Genomic DNA, 19462 nt, shown 5'->3' on the forward strand with positions numbered 1-19462 from the left:
GATCATTTCTGTTTTACACCTAAATCCATAGATGCGAACCCTCCAAAGACTCAGAATCTTCACCCGAACGTACTTAAGCGTCCTACCTCGAGAAAGATTAGAAAGGTAGATTTGCTCGGACATCTTTGAACGAAACCACCGCCCAAGACCCTTCAGTTTTCTTTTAGGAATCAGAGAGAGATAGAAAATCTCGAAATAAATGAAACAATTGTTTACAGTGCACATACACGGTGGAAATTGAAATAAGCAGTCATAGCCACAAATTTTTAAATTTAAAAAATATCTTTTTCCTAATAACTATTTAAAACATAAGAACAGCAACAAAATAATATTAATAACTATGTGAATCTCTAGATTATACACAAAACAAACTCACACCATATTAAGATAGATAACGCCAATAAGAATAATTAGAACCATCGCTAATATGATATAATGAGTTAGATCGACATAAATTTTTAAAACAGAATATTAATCATTAACTAAATAAAATATATAAAAGCCAAATAAATAGCAACAAATTCAAATAAAATAATTACTCATCATCAGAGTCTTCAAATATAGGCCCCGATCCAAAATTTGGTACGGTTTGATCAATACCAAACACCAAAGGATATGATCCGTATCTATCAACAGATACATCACTACCCTTAGCAATATAACTAAACAACAAATAGATACTGCTGTAACTCCTAGCTTTGCTTCCAATCTCAGTCCTCTACATCAAAAAAAAAAAAAAAAAAAAAAAACCCCAAAAATAAGTAGACAATAGAAAACAAACAAATAATTTAGAAAACACGAAGACATCTATAATAATAGGACATAGGATCTAACAAATACGTAAACTACACACAACATACCTCTTTCAAAATATTCGGTCGCAATGAATACTTCAGCCAACTCAAAACCTTTACAAACAAACAAAACAATTAAAATCATACCTTATAGAATGGTAAGATATTCTGATGTCTATATATACAAGTCATGACACATAAGACAATAAGAGAACAAACATACATGCTTACAAAAGCCCACGCGATCCGTAAAACACGACGGAGCAACAACTCTTCTACGCCAATCCCGTGTGGTCTAAAACATCAGAGAAACAAATATATAAATTAAACATAAAACGATTATTACGTTACATAATAAATACACAAGATTCGACAAAATACCTTATTAAAATAAAACATATCATTCGTGCATCTTCGGGAGAAGGAAACACCAGCGGTTACCTAAGCCAACGGTACGAAATAAGAATAACCCGTAACATTTGATTATCGCGAAATATATATACAAAAAACAAAAGCCAAATCATCATTTAAAAGTTAGAAAATTAATATCAAACTAAAACCGATCCACAATAACCAACATATTAGATACAAATAAGAGAAATACCTGTTTCCAATAAACCGACACAAACCGAGATATGAGTTCATCGAGTACCTTCAAAATCACGGTAAGATGAAAATCAAACAATAAGATGTCAAACCTTGTACATAAACTCAAAACTATTTGACAATTTAATTATAAATCAATACTAAAAAATAAAACGCAATAAAATCGCATATAAAAGTATATACGATAACAGGAAGAAACACATAAATGTATATGGGTAAATAAATATAAAAATATACAAATTAAAACTATAGAAGTACCTCCCCAAACCTCGCTCTTTGCTCGTCAACACCACCTTCGTCAGAAAGCTTTGTCGATGGAACCTCCCACGTTATACAAAACTGAAACACACACCAAAAACAACAAATTAGCAAAACAATAAATCATCGAATAATGCAAAAAAATAAAACAAACAACACAAACAATATGCACACGACCTTTAAAGGTCCATAAAAACAATATTTGCATGACAAACAACTCGATTCATCAGAATCGTAGTAGCTATATAAAAAAACCATAACGGTGAAAACTATCTAATGGCCACAGAAAAATAATACCTAATCCTCTGGCCGATCAACAATATATATAGCTTTAAGATTAGGGCAAACACCAATCATTATCTTAAGAAATTTTACTTTTTAATTAGAAACAAAATCAGAAAACTAACAAAAACGAATTTTAACTGCTAAATTATAGAATTATCCAAAAAATTAACAAATAAATTTAAGCTAAGATTCCATAATCATTAAAGTCGAGATATTATGACCTCCATATCCCCAGCGATCATACTATAAAATAAAAAAAATTAAGGGTGATTAAGACTAATCATCACAAAACACGATTAGACTTATATACCCTTAACAACTAAGAACAAAAATTTTCGAATTAAGGGTGTTTAGGACATTATAATAGAGATCAACACACGATTAGACTTATATACCCCTAATTACGAAGAAGGAGAAATTTCGAGAAGAACAATTCATTAAGGGTGTTTAGGACAAATCATTCTAACTTTTAACCACAGGCCTCCAATGCCCTAACTTTCAATATGGTGCGTTTCTACTTCTCAAATAATTATTGTAGAGATGTTTCGTGTGTGACGTTTTAGAATTTATGCTTGGACTTATGCTGAAACATTCTTTCTCGTTATCTTCCACTAATTTAGAAATGAATAATTATGATCACCTCGATGATCAAAATCCCACGAGGCATTATTAATAATGCAATATAAATATGATTGTTAGAAGTACTTTATATGACTTACAATTACAAATGTTTATGAATCGTAATCAGCTATATCGTTTGTGCTTATTTCTTGAAAATATATTGATAAAAAGGTATATTCAACAAAGTTAAATGAAAAGAGTGAAAAAGAAAACAAGTTGAAAAAGGGGCCTCGACAAATTTTGCCAGTAACACATTTCTTTGTTAACAATTTAAAACACTCCAATTTAATTACTTTATTTATTTATTTAATTGGAACATAGATATAAGAAAATGAAATCTAATTTGCTAACGTACGTCAAACGACATCCATGCATTTTTAATAAACTTTTTACAATTTTTTCCCATTTTGTCGTCGAAACAATTTCAAGAAACATCAAAGTATTATAACATGATCGACGGATCTTGTTGGACCGTAACAACAGTACTGTTACTACAAGGCCAAGTGGAACAGTTTAATGAGCTTCGTTCGATTTGACGAAACATCAAAACTTGTCGAATGTTCAACAACTTATCTTGGAGACTACGATGCTCCATACGTAGACGATCATTTTCCATCTTCGTTTGTTGATAGTGGTATAAAACGTACCGGAGCTGGTTTGTCAATTCTTGGTTCTGAGTCTTGAGCTGGTTTAGCTGCATACTCATCTCCTCCAAGTGCTTTTGTTTCTTCTCTCTTGATCGCTTAGCCGATTCCCGGTTCGATAATTTCCGTTTCTTTTTCCGCTCATCGGTACTTTCGGTTAGAGCAACGTCTGTACTGATCTGGTTTACTGAACCATAGTCATGGGCCGAAACCGGTATTTGATCCATTGACGAATCGAAGACCGAGAAGAGGTGTGAAATGTCCCATGGAGTGAAACCGGTTTCGAAAGCTGGGACAGAGGTTAATTCGGTTGAGAAAACCGGAGAAATAGTAGACATCATGGTGCTTAACCGGAAAAAAGAGAGGACAATTTAAAAATGATGATCTCAAAATGTAGAGAGAAAGAGAGATTAGAAGGGGAAAAGGGAAGGATTGCATTGTTGGAGGCCCATATTTATGGACGAGAGACTCTCTACACGAGAGGCTATTTTGGTCAGACATTAGTAAAAAATACTGATGGTTCTTTTTCCTAATAACTTTTTACTTTTCTTTTTCTTTTTATCTCTTTTTTGAGTTTTTCTTTTTCTAAAAAATGAAAAGAGAAAGACCAAATTTTGAGAAAATGAGTCGCATCAGGAGAGGAAATTGTTGGACACGTGTCTGTGTAGGATTAGATGTAACTCAAAGTAATTTGGAGAGCCAAACTTAAAACATTGGATTGTACAAAGACTCAAATTTTATATTTAATTGATCTTAGATTAAAAAAAACTAAAAAAGAAAAGAAAAATATTGATCTTAGATTAGATCTTCTATGAACATTTGATTGTTGAATGTGATCTGCCATGTTTAAAGGAGATCATTGTTGTTAAGTGTATCTTTACTATTTTAGCTAGACTTTCAAATAGGAAGTAGAGACTTGTGTGTATTCAACTTCTTCTTTGTTGCTTGCTATAGTTTTCAAAACATGTTTTTTTTTTTGTGGTAAAAGTTGGTATTCTCCATCGTAATAAGCCAATAAGATAAATTCTTGTAATATTATTGTTTTTTTTGTGCAAAATAATAATATCATTGTATGTTTTTGTTTTTTTGCCGTGTTCTTTGTTTTTGCAACATGTGCAAGTCTAAACCTCGTTACAAAAGTTGAAGAAGGAATCTTATGTTTTTTTTCCGTTAAGATTCCTTTCTTTTATGGTATATGTAACTGCAAATATAGTTAGTGAAATCTACGTTCTGAGACAGAAGAAAAAGTTATGGACCAAAAAGATGAAAAAGCATCCTATAGCATTAAAAAGAAGAAGAGATATATATATACATATTTTGCTGTTATATATAGTGATATGCATGCATGCCACTGTATTTTAATTTTATTTTTATTGGTCGGCATACTTTTGTATTTAAAATCAAAATGATGGATTATTATTCTAGCTAGGTAAAATATAAAATTGTTACTAAAGCGGCATGCAAAAGTAAAGGGACTTGGATCTATCTAATTAGAAAAGTTACACCTTGAATTTTCTATCCCAAAAAAGGTTACCTTCAATTTTGAATTCAGTTTTGATATGATTTAATCGATGTTATTACGTCTTGTTTTCAAATACAGTCTTTTTAAAAGTTGTCGTATATATTTAGAAAATTGACAGTCCTAAGATTTCTTTTTTTCTATTGTGATGTTGTTGTCTTATCATCCGAATTCATATTCGGTTATATTATTATAAAAAGGAAAATCTTAATTAGTGCTACGGAGGAACTAATTTGATTTATAATTATCATACCAAAGAGGACTAGAGGGAGAGAATATTCTACAGTTTTCTTAATAGCAAAGCTGTTTTAAAGAAGCCGTTCCTATGGAATACAACAAAACAAGAAAAAGCAGGGCTTAATTATCAAACTCTTTCAGCTTTATAATGTTTTCAAGTTTGTTGGAGATCATGTTCATGTGCACGACCACTTTATAACTTTTAAAATTTTAAATTCTTTATAAAAAAAAATTATTTGTAAATTAAAAACTGTTTAAAGTTTGCAACCAATAGTAATAACAACTTTCCTTAAAAAAACTGACCAATAGTCACAACATACTCATACAATGAAAACAAAGAAAACACTAATAATTAAGTTCTAAAATAATGAAGGTATTGGTTATGACGTTATGTGTGTTTTCACGAATTAGCTAGTGTGTAAAACACTATAGTTGTAACCTGTAGAAAATGATATATTCTCTATTTCACTAAAATAATACATCTACATATACAAAAGAAAAACACAAAAAAAAAAAAAATACTTGTAATCTAAAAATTTGTGTAAGTGTGTCATCATTGTAGTATTACTCGGGTTCAAATTAAACTTGTATACTATAGATTATTGACAAATATATATAGTAGATTTTTGTTGTAATTTATAACAAAAATCATAAAGAAAACAAATTTACTATCTGTTTAAGAAGTTGTAAAATTACTATATTTTTGTGGTCAAATTACTACAAAATAGTATAGTAGATTTTGTTGCAATATAATTTACTTGATTTTTATTGCAAAATTTGTTTTCTTTTTTGCTAAAACAAAATTGTTTTCTCTAAGAAGTTGGTAAATTTAATCTCGTATAAATGTTTTAACTAACTTCTTAATTAAAGAAAACAAATTTTGCTACTATGATATAGAAAACATTTCTTAATTTAAAGCATATATTTTGGAAGCCCCCTTGGCCCATTGGTTGAACAAGGGTTAATTAATGATTCTACACCCAGAGGTCTGGGGTTCGAATCCCAGATACTTCGATTTATTAATAAATTTGCAGATTATTGGAGGCAAGTGTGCAGGAGATCTCCAGCGATGTACAATTATAGCCGTTCGCCAAGATTCTACGCAGAGAGGGAATTGTCCATCAAAAGCATAAAGAAGGAGGTGAAGGAGGTGAGTATGAAGAAGAAGGTGTCGTCTGTCGTGGATCTAATAAGGGTCCGAAGGAAGTGTCCGTTGTAGAATCGTCTATGTAACAGTTCTCATAATTTGCAATAAATAATAAATCCAGACGTTAAAAAAAAAAATTTAAAGCATATATTAAGGGAAGACACTCCCGGTATTGGATATGGTGTTGAAATAATCCATTACGACTGTACGAGATGGGTCTTAAATGATCATCCATACCAGTGTTATTGGAGGGGTTAAAATGCATGGCCCATAATACTTCAACAAAAGAATTATCTTATTGTTAGTCCGAGACCATTGAACTATGAAGCAGAGGTGTGAGGCCAATTTAGATAGTATCAAGTTAATAACGATATATAAAAGTTTAGAATTGGGCACATTAGATAACATTTTCCACAGTCGTGAAATCTTTGAATCTTCGTTGATATGTATATGTTTCGATCAGTTTAACAATGGGGTCCATATGATTCATTTAGCTGACATTTTTTTATTAAAATCACCAAAGAATTTGTCTTTTTAGGTTTGTAGAAGGCTAGTCTTTAGGTTGAAATGAAAAAGCTGCATACAGCTTCTCTCTGCGACGATGTTGTTGGTTTCGTATTTTACAAATCTCATCACACTGATCTTGTTGATGATGCTGCGGTTTTATATTCAGAAAAAGAAAGTTTGCCTTCCGCTTTAAATTTTGTAATCCTTCAGACTCTAGGAAACAAAACAAGGATGAGAGTTCTGTGGGATATCTTGTGTTGATCATGAACAAATATGACGACTCTTCCATGGAGGAAGTCTTCTTCTTCTTCTTCCTCGTCCATGGAGGAAGATGTTGGGTTCGAGGAGGAATTCAGATGAGCGAGCAGGACTTGTGGCTCGGATAGAGTTTGGTGTGGATGATTGACTTGCTTACTTGTTCTATTATCTGCCCTAACTTGCACTCTTCTAATTAAACTGGTTTCTTATTTGCACCTTTTGATATTAGTGACTATTGGGACTAAGATATATGTCAATCTTCTATTTCCTAAATTTATTTAGATACGATCTTATCTCGTATAGGACACTACTTGTGTAAAACTACTTCTCTATTCTATTGAATACAACAAGACATTACAACTATTTTCATGGTATCAGAGCTAGCCATCGATGAAACCGCCGCCGACGTTCTCTTTCAGCCTGCATTGTTTACTTAGGCGATTCTTCTATATTTTGGAAAACAAAGAAACAAAACATGGTTTCAAGCTCATCCACAGAAGCCGAGCAATGGCCTATACACTTAAAGAACTCAAATGGATAAAGACACTCCTGAAGACATTGGGGTTTGATCATCAACAGCCAATTGAGCTACATTGTGAAAGTCCGACCGCAATCCACATTGTTGAGAACCCGATCTTTCATGAGAGAACTAAAGTACACATCGAGTCAGATTGTCATCAAATATCCGACGTTGTGCAAGAAAAACTGATAATTACAACACACATCTCTACCAAGAACTAAGTCGCATATCTTTTTACCAAAACCTTACCAAGACCGACGTTCGAACGACTCTTGTCCACGTTAGGTGTAAGCAATTTTGTACCACCATATTGGGACTAAGATATATGTCAATCTTCTATTTCCTAGATTTACTTAGATACGATTTTATTTCGTATATAGGAAACTACTTGTGTATAAATATTTCTCTCTTCTGATAAATATGCCGGAGAAACTAGTCAAGTTGATTGATAAAAATCTTCGAAACAGGATGAGCACAATTCCGAGAAGAGGAGAAGGGTTCTATGAAAAGGGTCTACAAGTTTGGTTCGCATCAAGACGACACCAATAAGCAAAAATTCCATTAAGTTTTTTATGAAAAGTTTGCATTCAGATGTATAAACGTTTATTTTTTTCTTGAATATAATTTAACATTAGATTAAAAATATATATATATATATATATATATATATATATATATATATATCTTCTATTGAGTACAACAAGACATTTCAACCTATTTCCTTGACCATGCAAGGCAAAGCATATATATACCAAAAAAAATCCAAAACCCTTTGCCTAAAAATTTTTCAAATTATAAATTGCAGAGAAGAAAATTTATTATTATTAATTGATTAGATTTGATTTCTTGCTTATTCTCCCTAATTTTCGATTTAGAGCAGTTGTTGAAGATTTCCGTTGCAGTTTAACAGGGAGTTCCTTTGATTTTTATAATCAAGCACGACACACTAATAAATAAAGGTCTAAATATTTAGCATTACAACATAATAATAACACTAATAAATAAAGGTCTAACATAGGTTACCATTCGAACTTGATAACACCAACAAGTAAGGGTTTAAGATATTAACTTAACTTTTCATATATGAACTAGATTATGCATCATCCTCGGCGTCGTCCTCCTCGTCGTCAGACTCGTAATCGGGTTCGGAGGAGGTGTAGTAAGAAGCAGGTCCCAACTGGAGACCATAATAGTTGATGGCAAGCCTCAACTTCTCGAGTTGTTTTTCCCTAGCAGCCGAAAGCGGAAAAGGCTCCAAAAAATCGACAAGCGCATCATAGTAAAGAGCTGCCTCATTGTTTAGTAGATCTAGGACAAAACTTTGCAGTTGGTCAAATGTTAATTCATCAAGTGTAGAAGGTCGTAGCGAGAATCCTTTAGAATCGCCAACTTTCTTCCACCTTTTATCAATCTCATGAAAGCAATCATAAATACTTTCTACATATTCGAGAAGATTGAAACAGCTACGACCTAGTCCTTCCTGCAAGAAAAAAGGTTAAATTATTATTATGATGATAATAATAATTACAGAATCCCCAAGAGTTTAATATTTAATCACCGTGTCTTTGACGTAGTTTGTTGCATGGAGAAGACTTTCTTCAAACTTTTCAAGAGACTTGTGTAGAGTTAATGGGTTTAGTTGATCACCAGGCTTCAGGTCGGAGACAATATCGTCATCGGAATCCTCCTCCTCCTCTTCTTCTTCCTCTTCCTCCTCCTCCGACTCGGAGTTCAAAAGAGGAGCATCGGACTCCTCCTCCTCTTCTTCTTCTTCTTCTTCTTCTTCCTCTTCCTCCTCCTCCGACTCGGAGTCGAAGAAAGGAGGAGAATCGTCGTTGTGGTTGGCTTTACACATTAGCGGACTTCAGATATCAATTGTACGAAGAAGACAAAATCGAGATAGAGAAAGAGAGACTGAAGTACGAAGAAAGACAAGATCAGAGAGAAAAGACAAATGGGCTGCTTCTTTTTAGGGTACTAGGGCTTTTCCGTGGCTGTTAATGACGAAAATACCCCCACTGAAGTAAAAAATATCTCCGCTGCCATTAGTTTTTTTTTTTTTTTTACGTTTGTTGAGCCCAGGTTCCTGGGACTGGAACGAATTTATTGTCTGCTCATGTAGTTAAATATCATTTATGGATCATGTAGTATAATACTTCTTTTGTTTTATTTTATAAGATGTTTTAGAATTTTTTTTTTAATTAGATATTTTATAAATTTTTATATATAACTTAAATATATTAATATTTTAAATTATTTTGTTATACCGTATTTTCTGTGATTAGTTGAATTGTCTTGTAATAAAATATTAAATAATTTTTTTAATGTGTGTTTTTAGTCATAACATATTATAAAATGGAAGAAAGAGAATATTATTATACTACTTTCTTTTCATATTAAATATCATTATAAATTTAAACTTTTGTTTCAAAACAACACTTATTTTGAATCTTTAATGTAGATGTTTGATATTGAACAAAAAAAATGAAGATGTTTGATAAAATTTCTAGTTTTATTCATAGCGTTTTAATCTATTAACCAACGAAAAAATGTATGATATATTAATGCGAAGTAAAACAAACAAAAAAATAACTAATTTTTAAATATGCGTTAAATAACCGTAAACGACACTTAAAATAAATCAGAGGGAGTAGCTCATTTTCTATTTTTATCGATTAGCGCTGGTGAGGAATTTTAAAATATTCTAAGAGTAAAATTCTCTGTATCAGCACAAAATATATATTTATATTTTTTGATAAACCCTATCGGCTGATCCGGTCGATCCGGTCAGCTCCGGTAGAAATTCACCGAAGTATTTCAGAGTGGACTTCTCTCCGAATGGCCATCACAATGTCTGAGCACAAAATGTTTCACTCTCACATTCTGCATCTGCCTTCTTCTTCTGTCTGCATCAACAAAACGATCAATTTAGATCCATAAAAGCAATATGTTTGCAGCACCAGCATCTCATGAATATTTCATTTACTAACCTTGCTTTGCGTTTCTTCTTCAGGGCAGGTTCTGGCTCAGATATCTCCACTACTGCAAAAAAACTGGACGCTCTGATTCTCGATCAACAAAATTACCTAGAATAGTTTCTTTTTGTATATGGAAGAACTTTCGGAAGATGGAAGAACTTTTGGACTAAACTGCCTAATAATTTCGGGTGTAATCTCAAGATTTTTTACCTCTTCAAGAATGGTGTTTATATCATTTGTAGATCCTTGCAAGCCACTGTTAAGAAACTGCTCTTAGTCAACTCTTTTCAGGAAAACTAAAACGAACAAAACTTTTAACTAATTCTGCATCAGAATAGATCCTAGGTACCAGAATATGATTAGCACTTTAAAGCAAGAAGTACCTGGAGCCTTCAAACCTTCACGAATGAGTGTGTATTGAACTTGTTGTTTTAGAACTTTTGTTAGATTTTCCTTTTCCTTAGCAGTCCAGTTTCTGCGTGCCACTAGTACTGGATATTTCTCTAGTGCCATCCTATAACTTGCAACACAAGGGTTCTCCGGTGGACCTAATGATAAATGAGATATCTTTTTTTTTCTTTTTTTTTCCCTAATGAGATACCTTTTTATCATTACCCTAACACCAAATTTAAGAAAAATACATTTTTCTGTCATGGCAAAAAAAAAAAAACAGAGCAGATGCAAGGATAATTAGATCATAGTTCGATCATTACCTCAGAGCTATCATCAGAAACTACCAATGAAGCAACTGTGTGTGCATAAAATCAATGAGCCCACCAAGATTTTGATAAGCAGAGAATCGTCTTCGAGGTCTTCACCTATATCGTCATCATCATCGTCGTCGTCAGCTCCATATAGCAATTCGAGATTTATCGTGTTACATAAAGAAAAAAATGTCTATAGAGAAGAAAAATGTATCGAAGAAGAACATGAACAGAGGTTTTCTTCTTTCTTTCTCTAAAAGTTAGGTTTTGTTTTATGGGTCCGTTGAACCATCAGAAACAAACGGGTCGAATTAAATTGGATCGGGTCGGATATAATAGTAATTCGATCAGATCAGTAGTTTTGGACCAGTCTTAGGCCCATAATAAGTTCGACATTTGAAAATAAAATTACCAATAACAGAAACCGGATTTATTAACCTGTTGGGTTGACCAAAAAATATCGGTTTTTATTCGGTCAACGTTGACGATTCACAAAATATTTTATTATTTTTATTTGAAGAAACTTAGATAGTCATCATTATTATCTCTTTAAATGGTTAATATTGCCAATGTGAACGTCTTGCTACTTGTACCATTTTATGATTCGCGTGTTCACATGCAAACCGGAATTTTCTTTTTTTGATAATCCAGTATCCAGACCACACAGTGATCTGATTAGCCCACTGGGTCTAAGCCCACGTTACAGGGATTTTTAAGCCTCCACTTAAGGGCCCCCTGATAAATTGGTGGTCTGGGCGCCTGAGCAAGTCCGCATGTAAATTCCAAGGTGGCCACAGGAGTGAGAGAGCGAAACTGCGTCTGGGGAGGATCGATCTCTGGCCTAGACCAACAGGGCGATCCTTCCAACCAAACGAGAACCACTCGCCCACCACCATGTGGTTCAAACCGGAATTTTCAGAATGGCAACACCTATGGTTCAAAAATTTATATTCGCAAAAGTGATTTTTTTTATAAAGAAATTTTTAAATTAGATGTGATGGCAATGATCTTAGCCAAATAGTAAAGAAAATAAAAAAAAAGCTATGTATGTATTTGGACTACTTTGGAGTAAAGATAATACGGTTTTGTTCTCTAAAACATATTTTCTCTTTATTGTAATTGAATCCTTATTCTTCTTTTTCTGTTAAATTAAAATAGGAAAGTATGGACCGAGCCTCACGTCTTTTTGTAATAATAAAAAATGCTGAACAAAAAAAAAACATTCAAGAGAAGAAAGTCCAAATTGTTTGGGATTTGTTCATAATTCTCTCATTGTGACATTTATGATTTATCTGTATAAATAATTGATTAAAAAAAATGTATCAGTCAATTTTCGATTTGAGCGATTTGAGATAAGCATAATATATTTTCTTTAGTTTTTCATAGGCCTGGGCATTCGGTTAACCATTCGGTTTCGGTTCGGTTACGTTCGGTTTCGGTTAGTTTGGATATGGTAATATAATAACCATTCGGATATTTTAAGAATTTCGGTTCGGTTCGGTTCGGTTACCTTTCGGTTCGGTTCGGTTTGGATATTTAAATAGATAACCGTAACTAACCAAACTTTTATCACGTTCGGTTTGGTTCGGGTTTTTACCCAAATTAACCAAAATTTACCGTAACTAACCGAAACTAACCAAAATTTACCGTAACTAACCGAAACTAACCAAAATTAACCACAAAAAAATACAAAAAGAAAATACAAAAAAAGAAAGTATTAGAAAAGAATATTAAAATTTGATTCAATTTTGTAAAAGAGTATTTAACTTTGACAAATATAACAAACAATATTTGAATATTTTGATTATTTAAAGTATTTGATTATTTTGATTCTAAAAATAATTAATATTTTGAGTTTATAATTATAGTTTTGGATATTATTTTTGGGTATCTTATAGGTTTTTGGATATTTCGGTTAACCGTTTGGTTATCGGTTCGGTTCGGTTCGGTTTCGGTTAGTTTGGATAGGGGATTTTACAAACCATTCGGTTATTTTAAAAACTTCGGTTCGGATATGGTTCGGTTTTTTTCGGTTCGGTTCGGTCGGTTATTTGGTTAGCGTTTTTTTTGCCCAGGCCTAGTTTTTCATGTGGTTTTAATTGTTCTCACGTATATGTATTGACCATTGAACATTAAATCAGTTATTACTATTTGGCGCGACCTTAATTAACTTGTCATCGAAATCAATCTCGAAGACTAAAACGGAAATGAGATAATTATTAACTTCAAGAACTTTCTATTCTTACTAAATTCAACGTAGTCATTTCTAGAATAATGGAAAAATTCATCTTCACTAATCTACAATTAAATAATGTTTTTTTCCAATAACATAAAGATAGGCTGGAGCTTCTAGCATATTAAACTAGACACGACATCGAGTTATATATTACAAAAAGTGAAAGGTTAAGTAAGAAAATATCAAAAGAGCTATTGAAAATTTGGTAAGAAAAAATCTTAGGTATATGGAAATCATGGCAAGAAAAAAAAAAGAGGATAATTATTCATGCCCCAAGAAGAATATATGTTTATGTTCGTTGTTGGATAAAAGATAGATGATGACGAATATTTTGGAGTTGGGATCTTGACTGAAGAATGTTGGGTTACTTAAAGGTCTAAATGGTAATCGAAGAATCTGGATGAATCCGGCTGAATTGCTGAATCTGGCTGAATTTTTAGTGATTTTTAGCTGAATCTGGCTGAATTTTTACATTTTCAAATGGTAACCGCTGAATCTAGCTGAATTTTTTTGTGCTTTTCAGCAGAATCTGTCGAAATAATTAAGACTTTAACTGAAATATCGTCAAATAATTACGAATATTAGTAGAATAACTAAAGAAAAATATCTAAATAAAATAGATAAAATTATCTAATTGTCTAATTAACTCTTATACCAATAAATAAATACTATAATTAATATCTTTTTAGCAAAATTGAGTTGTTCTTCCAAATCTAATTTTTGAACTATTAAAAAGATATAATTAATTAATAGAAAGCTTTGTCAAAGTTTTATTGAAAAATTAATTTAAAAATAAACATGATAATATAGTATAGATTATCTTATTGATTTTTCCTTGTTCTCTAGTAGTTTAAATCCTTAATATGATTAGGATGATTAACAATTTTTTTAATTTAATATTTTAAATATTATTTTAGCATAAGAATGAGTTATTTTTGTAAAAATTTGGAAAATTATATTTAAGTATCTAAAATTTATTAAAATTATCTATAGATATCTGAACATAAATATGTCTCTTGTCTATTCTGGTAATGATTTGATGTGTATGAATTATTCATATATCGTATTTGTATGATCTAATTTATTTTAAAATATAAATTTGATGTGTAAGTTTTAATAGCCAAAAATATTTTAATTCGAGTTGTGAATCGCTATAATCCAAATTTTTATCTGAAATGAACATACTATGTATCTATTGATGTTGGAAAAACTGTTGAATCTGGCTGAATTTAGTTTTATGCAAATGGTAACTGCGGAATTGCTGAATCTGGCTGAATATTTTTTTTATGTTTCCATTTACACTCTTAATAAATCAGCAATTCAAAATGATTCTTCTTTAAACTTTCGGTTTTGGAAGATCAACTTCAATAACTGTATATGTGTTTATATTAAGATGATGATAACGCTTATCAACAATGTATTCCTTCGCTTATGGGTCAGATATTCCAAGAAAAAAATGGTTTTAACGACGGTTAAAACTAACCTCATCCATATTCAAGAGTTAATCGCCCAAGGATCCGTGGTCTAGTGGCAGAGGAAGCTTTAGGAAAGGGTAAAACTTCTAAACCTGAGTTCGATTCTCCCTGGAAACAAAAACACATTTGTTTGGGAAGTCTGTCAGTTGGGCTTTGGCCCAATTGGTTTACCAGGTAGTCAGAAATACAGGCGGCCTGACTACCCCTGAAACTTAGTCGGAAGGCATTCCAAACTCGGGATAGGCAGAGTGGTAGCCCGTAAGAGCCTAACACGGTGTAGCACCTCGGTGCGTTCCTACCGGGGCCGACCGGATAGCCGATAGGGTTTATCAAAAAAAATATTCAAGAGTTAATCTATCATTTTCCAGACCTGTACCAAAAAGGACCTTTTATAATAATTTCATAAAGACAATGAAAACTTCATAACTAAAAAAATTATTGAATAATCAAACTCGTAGACAAAAATTTATTTTAACTAGTTTTGAAATGTATTTATAAGACATGACTAGGTTAAATGGTTAGAGGAAAGTACCAAGTAGTATAGTAATTTATAATTTCATATAATCAACAAATGATGAATTAACAGAGAGTTCAGAATTCTTTAATTTAGATCGTTCGAAGTTTGAAGCAGCCTGGATTCAATACGAACTTTTGATCGTTACCAGATACTCGAAATTATCAAGTAAGAAGCTTACGATACGTGTGACGTAATTACAAATGTGAATGGAATTAATTATTCATTGTATTTGAAAAGTGTAAGACGACTTTGCTAACACCTCTTTTCCCTATTCTTTTGACCAGAATTTTTCATAATATGCTTTATTATCCCATGCGCGTTTTTTTTTTTTTATCGATAAAAGATATATTGTCCAGTATTTATTATTCCTTATCATTTATTTTGTGATCTTATTATGTCAGCCATTTTTGTTGATTGTCACCCAAAATTAATATAGCTAATATGTGGTCGTAACTCGTAATTAATGCATATGTTTTGATAGATCGGTACCTCACTACTCTAGGTTGTGGAAAAAATAAAAACAATTCAACTATGACGTGGGATGAGGTTTTCTATCCTCGACGACATTCTAGAATACCTTACAAAACTACACCATCAACTGTTTTTGATAAAATGTTTGGTTTAGTTTTCACTGACTGGTCTTCTTTTCCATTCAGCTGCACGTGAGAATCATTAGGTGATCATCTTTTCCGCTCTTACTCATATATATATATCCACCATCAAGTTTCTTTAACCCTCGACGAAATGATTTCTATTATCATACACACATTTCTATTATTTATACATCTTAGGTCGGCTATAAATCTACTCATATTACATGCAAAACATTTTGATTTATGCAAAACATGGCGCACAAATAAAACTTTCTTCGCATTAATTAAAACGTACTATAAGCGTATATATATTATGTTTTTAAGAACTTTAACTTTAACCAAAAAAAATATATTTCAATAACCCACTGACCACAGTTTGAAACATCTTCGAAATTAAATCAAAATGTATATTGTTCTTGTTCTCATCCAACGGTCACCTTTTTTCCGTGGTCACATGATATATATTTTGCTTTTTTGAGCAATCATTCACACACAGCAACAACATCAAATAATTTAGTAGGGCCATAAAATTATAATCTAACACGGCATGAATAAAAAGAACATCTAACTAACATAAAACCAAATTCAATTAATTTGAGCGATATATTTTTTTTAACATCAAATCATAACTTTATTAATGTGAACCAAAGATTACATTGTTAAAACATAAGGATATGAACACAATCAAATAGATTTGTAACGAAAAGGCAAAAAAATTCAAGCGCCGCAATCCAAATGATATGCTTAGTTGCTTTCGTCGTATCCGTCAATCTTGTGTGACTCTCTAGCTTGGGAAACATCTTCTTTTTATCGATGCACCATCTTTTACGCTTTCGAAAGTCAAAGTCTGCGATCCATCCGTTACATCGCAAGACCCTAGATTTGGGAACTCTCCTGAAGAAAGAGATATGAAGTTTTGTGATTGTAGCGTAAACCCATACTTATTGTTGATCTGATCTTCTGATTCGCATCATAATCGCATCTCCATCCTCCGTTGTGGGTTGATTCCATGGCGGTTTTCGTGGTGGTCGTTGTCTCATTAACAAATCCAAAGAGATTTGTACTAACCATCGAAAAGCCACGAAACAGTGGTCTTCGGAGACTACCATAAAACTAACAAAATATGTTAGTTTCGATAAAAACTCGGTAATACATACCGGATATGCCTCGGCGACTTCGCCGGAAAAGACCTTCACCACGGAGGACCGGATGAGACATGGTATATAGACTTGAGACTCCCACAAAACGGTTCCTTTTTCATCGACCAGAGGTATTACCGTCCCATGAGACGGGTTCGCTTCTGGCTTCTGCCTTCGGATCTGATATCCACTTGACATGAAAGTGGTGAATGTTTGTCGCCGGTGTAAGCACGAACACGGATAAAGTCACCATCCGAAGGAAAACCATAGATCGGAAGAGATACCGGTGGAAGAAAGTGTCGCCCATCCAAAAAAACAGAGACAGAACGTAGAACAAAACTAAATAAATAGAAAGGAACCCGACCGACTATTTTGTATTTATTATTATGATTTATGAGAGAAATCAGAAACTCCTGAGATCCTTCCTTCTTCTGTTTCAGAAAAAGAGAGGCGACTGCTTAGTTAATTCATTAGTACGAAAGAGTGTTTTATATCTTAATTTGAGCGATATATATGAATCGTTTTATGACGCCATAAAGGTAGTTAACTTTACCCTTTATAAGTTTCTATGGTTCACATTTGGCAGCATCTCGCTATTTGTCAACTCGTGTTTCACTATAAATTCACCTAATTGACTTCATCTTCTATTCATCCTCACATCTAATAATTTCTCTTATCTCTCTCCTCTGCAAATCACAATGGCTAAGTTCACAACCATTTTCATCATGGCTCTCCTTCTTTGCTCAACACTAACCTATGCAGCAAGGCTGACTCCAACAACAACCACCGCTTCTTCCAGAGAAAACTCCGTCAAGGTTCGTTAACTTCTATGTCTTTGCAGATTATCACAAGTCAAAACATATATGCAAAACCAAGATATATAGCAGTATGTTCCACGCGTATAGTAAGGAAGAATACCTAGATTAGTCTTAAGTTTTTGTCTAAGATACTAAAGTATACAATAAAGTTTGCATGCATGGTCCTTAATTAAGATGTTACTTCATTTCTTCCGATTTGTTTCGTGTAATAGATTATATATAAAATCACAAGATTTATTTATATGACCCCGGGAATAATTCAAAAACTAACACTGATCAACGTCCATATTTTGTTATTATGTATAGGAAATTGAAGGAGACAATGTTGAAGAAGAAAGCTGCATAGGAATTGGAGAAGAAGAATGTTTGATAAGACGAAGCCTTGTTGTTCACACCGATTACATTTACACTCAGAATCACAAGCCCTAAATTTCTATGTATTAGAGTAATTAATTAACTAATTATATTATCAAAACCTATCCCTGTACTTTCTGATTTCTGTTCGTCTTTTTTTTTTGTTTTGTTTTTTGTTATTGCTATTTTAATTTTTTATTGTCACTTTGAGAGTTCTTATTTTTCACGCTCGTTTGTATAATTATGGATTTTAATATAGCTATAAGTATTTTTATTTTGTAACGTTTATATTAAGTCACAACAAATATTTGATTCTGTCCAACATCCGTGTTTGATTGTAAGTTGTAACCACCAGCTGTATTTTTTGTCTTCAAATTAGACGCGTTGACTGAGAAAAAAAGTAGTTGACTTTTCTTGTGAAGAACCTACTTTTCTAGCACCTCTCTATCAGGCAGGGGCCTTTGATTGGGCCCATTGATCGTGTGCGATACGTCAATTATGGGCTAAGGCCCTGAAACAATCAGTCTGGAGTATTTTTAAGGAATTTGTTTGTGACCCCCAAATAAATAAGTTTTTTTTTTTTTTTTTTTTTTGTATAATTGAGAGGGTCCCTTGTTTTAATCTAAGTGTGGTTAACTCATCCGGTTAAAGAGGTGTAGTTATGAGTGACAAAGGTTTTGTTAGTAGTTTAGATGGTAGTGAACAACATAAGTAGAAGAGGAAGAGAAAGAGGTAATGAAGATTAGCTCACTTTGGGATTATTAGCCAAGATGTCCACGACCACCTCAGCTTCCTCGACTTCAATTACCGCGATCTCCAACAATAGTCCACTGCACTTCTTGGACCTTTTGAGATGGTTTTACTGGCCGTTTTTGGGGATCCTTTGTGTGGACACATCATGTGAGGCTTATGAGTATGGAACATACACCATTTGCTCTCCAATTGCATAGACTTGTTGTTCCCTAACACTCCCAAATCATCGTACGAGGCATAGTAAGGAAAGGGGCGTTGTTACAGTGTTATTGGAAGCACGTTTGATTCCTAGATGTTCCTATTTGAGAAGAGATGATTTATGTATGTGGATCCGCCACAAATATTCGCAAATGCTGGTCTTGGACTTAGAAAACCTATGAACCAACAATCCGGAACTTCCTAAGTTAAGGATAAAATAAGTATATGGTACAAAACCCTTTCTATTGTTTGGAATTAGCCTCAGATTCTTCCATCTAAAACAAATGGCTGCTTGTAGAAT

General features: G+C 32.8%; 4 protein-coding genes across 4 annotated transcripts; 1 reads left to right on the plus strand and 3 right to left on the minus strand.

Annotated features, from left to right (window-relative positions):
- Positions 1-511: 511 nt before the first annotated feature.
- On the minus strand, positions 512-1764 carry LOC9313769. Its single transcript, XM_021026749.1, has 6 exons — positions 1659-1764; positions 1399-1446; positions 1176-1235; positions 1018-1089; positions 861-908; positions 512-718 (listed from the first exon to the last, which is right to left on the minus strand). Exons 3-6 carry the CDS (start codon positions 1191-1193, stop codon positions 536-538), a joined length of 321 nt encoding a protein of 106 aa, XP_020882408.1. The 5' UTR covers positions 1194-1235; positions 1399-1446; positions 1659-1764; the 3' UTR covers positions 512-535.
- A 1139-nt stretch (positions 1765-2903) lies between these two features.
- Positions 2904-3699, minus strand: LOC9313770 (basic leucine zipper 8). The gene has a single exon (XM_002877656.2). It carries the CDS (start codon positions 3547-3549, stop codon positions 3007-3009), a length of 543 nt encoding a protein of 180 aa, XP_002877702.1. The 5' UTR covers positions 3550-3699; the 3' UTR covers positions 2904-3006.
- A 4487-nt stretch (positions 3700-8186) lies between these two features.
- Positions 8187-9543, minus strand: LOC9312064 (nuclear polyadenylated RNA-binding protein 3). Its single transcript, XM_021026525.1, has 2 exons — positions 8955-9543; positions 8187-8876 (listed from the first exon to the last, which is right to left on the minus strand). Exons 1-2 carry the CDS (start codon positions 9249-9251, stop codon positions 8490-8492), a joined length of 684 nt encoding a protein of 227 aa, XP_020882184.1. The 5' UTR covers positions 9252-9543; the 3' UTR covers positions 8187-8489.
- An 8096-nt stretch (positions 9544-17639) lies between these two features.
- LOC9313772 (phytosulfokines 3) lies at positions 17640-18532 on the plus strand. Its single transcript, XM_002875950.2, has 2 exons — positions 17640-17853; positions 18163-18532. Exons 1-2 carry the CDS (start codon positions 17737-17739, stop codon positions 18283-18285), a joined length of 240 nt encoding a protein of 79 aa, XP_002875996.1. The 5' UTR covers positions 17640-17736; the 3' UTR covers positions 18286-18532.
- Positions 18533-19462: the final 930 nt, after the last annotated feature.

Source organism: Arabidopsis lyrata (assembly GCF_000004255.2).
Source record: "Arabidopsis lyrata subsp. lyrata unplaced genomic scaffold ARALYscaffold_5, whole genome shotgun sequence".
NCBI classification, from domain to species: Eukaryota; Viridiplantae; Streptophyta; class Magnoliopsida; order Brassicales; family Brassicaceae; genus Arabidopsis; species Arabidopsis lyrata.